This window comes from Stegastes partitus, unplaced genomic scaffold (assembly GCF_000690725.1).
Source record: "Stegastes partitus isolate 25-593 unplaced genomic scaffold, Stegastes_partitus-1.0.2 Scaffold1094, whole genome shotgun sequence".
In the NCBI taxonomy this organism is placed as follows: domain Eukaryota; kingdom Metazoa; phylum Chordata; class Actinopteri; family Pomacentridae; genus Stegastes; species Stegastes partitus.
The window spans coordinates 255,670-262,239 of NW_007578825.1; the positions used below are offsets into that span (position 1 = coordinate 255,670).

General features: G+C 42.0%; 1 protein-coding gene across 1 annotated transcript in view; it reads right to left on the reverse strand.

Annotated features, from left to right (window-relative positions):
• Positions 1-1,039: 1,039 nt before the first annotated feature.
• Positions 1,040-6,570, reverse strand: part of LOC103367857 (mitogen-activated protein kinase 14A) — a 12,962-nt gene continuing 7,431 nt past the window's right edge. The window contains exons 6-12 of the mRNA XM_008296017.1: positions 6,209-6,256; positions 5,864-5,978; positions 5,647-5,718; positions 5,110-5,189; positions 4,894-4,972; positions 4,544-4,717; positions 1,040-1,942 (exon numbers count right to left, since the gene is read on the reverse strand). Coding sequence (XP_008294239.1) covers positions 1,881-1,942; positions 4,544-4,717; positions 4,894-4,972; positions 5,110-5,189; positions 5,647-5,718; positions 5,864-5,978; positions 6,209-6,256 — 630 coding nt within the window. The 3' untranslated portion in view covers positions 1,040-1,880. The remainder of the gene's footprint in view (positions 1,943-4,543; positions 4,718-4,893; positions 4,973-5,109; positions 5,190-5,646; positions 5,719-5,863; positions 5,979-6,208; positions 6,257-6,570) is intronic.

The following is a 6,570-nucleotide window of genomic DNA, read 5'->3' on the forward strand; positions in this document are numbered from 1 at the left end:
TTCCGTCCACTGTGCATTTGAAAGAAATGCTAAAAAAAAAGATTTTCCATTGAATGGTACACTTTGTTTGGGACCTGCAAGTGTCACTGACCAGGAAACTGTGGCCAGCAGTTACCTCAGTACCGCCAGCACCACGAGTTACGTCGTTAAACTTTTTGGAAGATACTACCACAAGTCGTGGAAATCAAGTTAAAAGTGAATACGCTATTGAGTCTGGCTCGAATCGGTGACCGACAGATTCTACACACAGTTGTGCTTCTAGCAAACAAAGCTGCTAAAAACTATAAGCTTTAAGTTTGTCAGTGCCGGTTCTACCAATGTGTGACTCCGATCAATGTGACATCACCATGTGACTGCATACAGTTTGTATTTACTGAGGAGCCAAAACATCAAAACATCTTCACACTCAATACTGCAGTTCATCAGGTCATCATCAACACATCCACAAAGTTTGAAACTAATCAGATGCACGGTTTTAAAAAAATGAACACAGACAGGAAGACAGAAAGGCCCTCAATTTATAGTCAAATGATTGAACTAGTGCACTGGAGACAGCTTTTGGTATGTAAGACATGTATGTGAAGGCCATGCATTCACCACCATGAGAGAAACGTAATAAATTAAATATCAAGCAAATTTATGAATAATCTTAGAATTATTTTAACCTTGAATATCATCAAAATACTTCACTTTAAAATATCCCTGACAATTAGATTCCCTTTTTTCGTCTGTGAACATCAAATCAATCCTCTCAATCCTCCTTAAAGATTCTTTGCTGCGACCTAATGCTGCCCTCTAGTGACAGCAGGCAAGAACTATTTTATTTTAAATTCCTGTATATCACCAAGTTGGGTGTTCTGTTCCTGCAGAGCTTTGCACAACATCTGAGTCATTATTATAATATTTCAGCTCCTTGAATGCAAACATCAAAGGTGCAAGCAGTACTGAGAAGGCAGAATCATATCTAGCACTCCTACATGGACAGATGCTCTTTATGCCGTACAAGATTTGTTCATATACATTCAAATCCAGTCGATTATTTCGTCATTATAGAAATGTTTTATTTATAACAGATGACTGAGACTAGAACAGCCAAAAATATTAATGAACAGATGTAAAGATCGGGATGAAATAACAAGAGAAATGAAGAGAAATTGCACTGTATAGCCATTACATATAACAAATCTATTACAAAAAAAAAAGACAAAATCAGACACAAGTTTATGCAGCAAAAAACAAAGTTCAAATGAAACTGAGATTTTTTTTTTCTTTCTCAACTTATGAGCTTGATACTATTTCCACACAATTCATTTACCACCTATCGAATAGCGGTTAAAAAATAACTCCTATGTAAAGTGTAAAGGTCGATCTTTGACCGTAACTAATGATCATTTATAGATTTTTTTCACAGCCTTTGAGGTCAAGCATTTTTACAGTCAAAACAGTGAGATGTCCTGCTGATGAAAACCTTGAGATGTGGTCAAAAGAACAGACAGACATTTGTCTTTGAGAAATGCTTTTAAGTTGGCCTTGATTTAAAGGTGTTTAGCCAAAATATTGTAGTCTCACTGAAATGAGAGGACAGAACTTTCGAATCCAGTGGTTTAGTGTTTTTGATTTAATCTGAAGTGCTGGCAAACTGTGCCTTTAGACAATTTGAACAACATTACTGCTTTCTGTTGCCCTGTACAGGCCACCATACCAAGAAAAGCTGCCCTTCAGTAAAATGCATTTCAATTGCAATACATATCAGATGCACTGAAAAAAATACTTTCAAGATAGTTGATATTGTTCTGTATTTGTTTCTCCAAGCTGTTGACCTATCCAGTAAGTGCATGTATGATAACCAAACACTGGGAGGTGTCAGCAAATACAGCGTCCTACACGGCTGTCTTTCTGGGATTGTCGGGGTCGAAGGTCATGATCTCCATGTGGATAAGACCTGATTGAAGAATGAAAAGGAACACAGTATTAAACTAGAGTGGATTTATTTCATCACAATATGGCACAGAGTGGATCTGGGTGCTTTGACACACATTAATGATCATTTTTAAGACATTAAATGTCACATCATCAGGACCTAATAGATTAGCCTTTGGTGAGCTTGTCTCATGGAAGACTTTCCTTCTGCATGGTGGCAGGGGGAAACTCATAATAATTAGAGACATTATAAGGTACCAAACCAACACTTAAGCAGTCTAGAAAAGAAATCTGTGGGAGAATTCTGTAATGCCAAAGATGGTGGTTGTCGAATCCATTCCCCAAATAGCCAATCACTGCCTTTGAGCAGTTTTTTTTTTTATCAGATCTGAATGCTGATTCTTTACATGCAATTTTTATGTTGTGGTTACCATTGAAATTATGGTTATGTCTCTCTCTGCATTCATTTAATGTCAGGATAAGACAATCAGAGGTAGAACAGGGCAGGTCATGTCTTTGCCAGTCTGCAAAACTACCATTCGTTGCCTCCATAAGGAGTGACTTAGGCTGCCTCCCATACAGAGCTAAAGGCCAGGCTGAGGGTCCATAGACACCCAAAATGACAACTGCTTATCAAAATTACATTTAACTTGGCACTACACTTTCTCAGGTCCAGAGCAATGCATCCATCAAGTCTGAAGTAGATTGTATGAACGTACAGTTAGAATGTAACCTTGGTTCTCTGAGTGAAGATACTATCTCTCCACCCAGCTACATATTTCGTATATGGGGAATGATCCCCCTACTTGTTGGAGTACGTGGATACTTCTTTAAAAAGCACCGGCTTGCCCAGTCACGCCCCACAGGGCGCCACTACATGCCACCACACCTTGCAGGGTAACGGCAGACTTCCCTGTCTCCAGCTAAGACAGTACAAACAGCAGGAGTCCCTGGGCTGCTAAGCAGGGATCCATCTGGTGAAGTCCATGCCAAGTGGTAAATACCCCCCTAACCATACAGGTAGGCAGCTCTTGTGGATGCCGATCAAACCTGTTTCGTAGTTCTTACTACAGGCCTCGACGAGCCCATGGGCAAGAACCTGTTCCTTTCAGAGGTCAGGCTGCCAATCCAGGCTTGGCCAGGAAGAGATGAAACACAGTCTCATCAGCCTGAGACAGCAGGTCTTTTCCAAAGAGGAAGCTTCCAAGGTGTTTCAATTCAGAGAGGCAAATCGCTGGGACCACTGCAAGTAAGGCCAAAGAGGAGCTACCAAAATCAGCCTCACTCATTCTGTCTGAATCCTTGGAAAAACAGGCTGGAGAGCATGAAAGGAGAGAAGGCTACAGGGCCGTGAGTGTACCAGGGCATCCCACCCAAGAGCTGGGTCATCATTCCATGAGGGAAAGAAGAGTCAACAATGTGCTGACTCTCTGGAACTGAAAATGTTGAACCTTTGCCCTGACAAAAGCGACATCAAGTCTTATTAACCCCCTGAGGGCGGAGTCACTACTCCCTTGTGAGTAGAGTTTGTCTTGACATGACTACTGCTGCCAAGTCTTTGGCACATGTGTGACTCTGAGTAAGCAGGAAACAGTTGAACCCTCTTCTACAGTGTGATTGCCAGCCTGCCTATTGATAGGCGCTACAGTCACAGTGCTGTCTTTCCTGGCAATGATGTGGTGACCTTACAACCTTGGCAGAAACTGCCAGAGAGCAAGGAGCTCTACGCTGCAGGATAATACACACTGGGTCACCTAACAGAAAATCTAGAGCCCACTGACCCCACAGACAGTATAAACCATGCTGTGAAGACCAGCCGGCAGTGGAGCATAGGTCAGGTCCTAGAGCGCTCCCCGTTACTCTTTGTTGGCTGAATCTTTCCACCAGCAGAAGAAATGGAAATCCCAAGAACCATCACTGTTGTCTAGAAAGACCTCTGTAAACAAAGCCGACGTCATTGGACAGGCTGCATGCACAGGAGGGGGAGAAAGCTGCTCTGCATCATGGCTGCCATTAGGCCCCTTGAGCAAACACATAGCTCCCAGTAGGCTAAAGATGTAGCAGGAATAGAATAGGACAGGATTAGAAGGCCTTTCTGAAGCCGGGAAACCAATTGCCCTCCTAGTCCAGAATCAAGCTCAGAAACCTGGTGTTGCCACAGACCAAACTATATAATGTCAAGCCGCTGTCCTGAGCCTCACATATGTTCCAAGAGGACAGCCACATAAAAATGGCATCACTCCTCTGAGCCCACGCACACCAGCTGAGGGGGTAGACGCCCACTATCAGCTGTCCCAGTCTGCGCTTGTCATGGACTACCGCTAAGAGCATTCGCTGGCTACCACAAGCAACATGCTCTAGGGGTATCCAGGTGTCAGCAGAGTGATGCTGGCTCAGCTACAGTAATATTCTTGCACCCGCTGCTAGCGGACTGCAAGGGACCCACGGGGGGCGCTAGCTCCATGAGCAATTCACTTGCATAGGGAAACAGAGCTGAAGTCTGATGTCAGAGCTATGTCTATGTCAAGTCAGATCCTGAATAGACTTGGATTTCCGCCTCCTATATTCAGTCAAAAGTCACTCTAATGGTCACCTTCAGCCGTTTCTACGCGGCTGTACTCACTCTTCCATTCTCCAACAGCGAGTTCCAGGCTCTCGAAGGAGTCGTCATAGAGCTCAGAGTCCGGTTCACACTCTGGATCATGATATTCAGCCAGGAAGGGGTGGGACAGCCCCTGTGTAGCCGTTAGCCTCATCTCAGGGTCCAGCAGCAACATCCCCTCCAGCAGGTCTACAGCTGGAGGCAGAAAAAAAAAACAAAACCCCTTTAATGATTTATTTCACTTGAAACTTATTTTAGTTTTGAATTCAAAGCAGCAAGGTTAGATCAGATAATACTGCAATTACTGCAAAAGAGATGAAGTACAAAATTTAACACGTTTTTCAGTTTTAAATCAACAAGTTGTGGCGCACCGTGGTCATCCATGGATTGAAACACTTCTCTAAAAATTTTCTTCTTCTGTGTTGGGAGCCCTTGCACGTATGATTGTGCCTGAAAAAGAGAGAATGACGGTTAAATTGTATTTCAAACCAAGAGCTTACAGTCCAAGAAAAAAATGTACGAGTTGGTGTAAACACTAAAACAAGCTGATGCTGATGTTAGCTCACTGCAGATGAAACAAAACTCACATCTTTACTCTGCATCTTCTGCACCAGGGAGGAATCTGGCGTTCCTGTCAGACGCAGGATCTTCTTCAGCTGATCGATACCTGAACACACTGGTTAAGGAAAGGTACATGCAGCAGGTACCACTGTTCTTCTGCAAGTCTAAAGTTTTACACGCTAGCTAAGATTTTCTTCTTAAAATTTTGTGTTTTGCTGACAATTTTACAACATTGAATGCATTAAAATCTTATTTCTTGATGCAGGTGCAGGTTGAATTTGACCTTACTCATGCTGTAAATGCTGCATGTTTTAAACTATCAACCACCAGTATGACATCATGAGAGTGATTATCTCTCAGCTTCAAGTTAGAAACAGACACGAATGAGACTGACTTTTATATGCAAAAATCTGTGCATTGTCCCTTTAAGCCTTACAACACTGCAGCTGATTTAAAAACTAAAAAATCCAATCTTTTAAAAATTAAAATTGCTAGGGTTCATATTAGTTTCTGGTTCCTGCAGCTGAACATACACAGTTTTATTAGAACACGTGTGTGGATACTGTCATGTCCTGGGAAAAGCACATGGCCAGTAATCATTTCGGCCAGAATACAGGCGGCTGACCAGACATCCACTGTGAGGGAGAGGGGCACAGGGAGAATTTTAATAATAACAACAATGTAGTACTTTGTCATACTGCAATATTCTGTCATATTTAAAACAAACAGACAGTGACTACCTGTATTAAGGGTAGGTATTATTATTATTATTATTATTACCTGTCTGGCTGTAGTGCATCCAGTTGAATATGACCTCTGGTGCTCTGTACCAGCGCGTCACAACATAACCAGTCATCTCACTCTCCGTCTGTCTTGCCAGGCCAAAATCCAGGATCTGGCAACAGTTACAAGTGATTGTTCAGAGGGAGAAAGGATTTTGGTTCCATCTTCTGTATTTAAAATCACTCTTAGACTCTTTGACTGTTTCGCACATCAAGACATGGATAAAATGTTGATGTACGTGTTTAAAACGGGAAATTTAAATCATGTCTTTTCACACGGAACATTTGAACTAATCATCTTCTTGATTGTGTTCAGCTTTATTTTTTGATTCTTAAACCTTACCTTTAGTTCACAGTTTTCACTCACAGCCAGATTTCCGGGCTTCAGATCCTAAAAAAAACAAACAAACAAACAAAAAAAAGAGGTTGTTTACTAACACCTATTACGACCAGCAGAGAATATACATTATGCAATACTTAAAGAAATAGTTTGACATTCTGGGGGATAGTCTCATTTGTCTATCTCATACTAAACTGTGTCAATCAAACGCAATAATCTAGAACAGGGGTGGGCAACCCTGGTCCTCGAGGGCCACAGTCCTGCACGTTTTAGATGTTTCCCTCTTCCAACACACCTGATTCAAATGATCAGCTCATCATCAAGCTCTGCAGAAGCCTGATAACGATCCTGATCATTTGAATCAG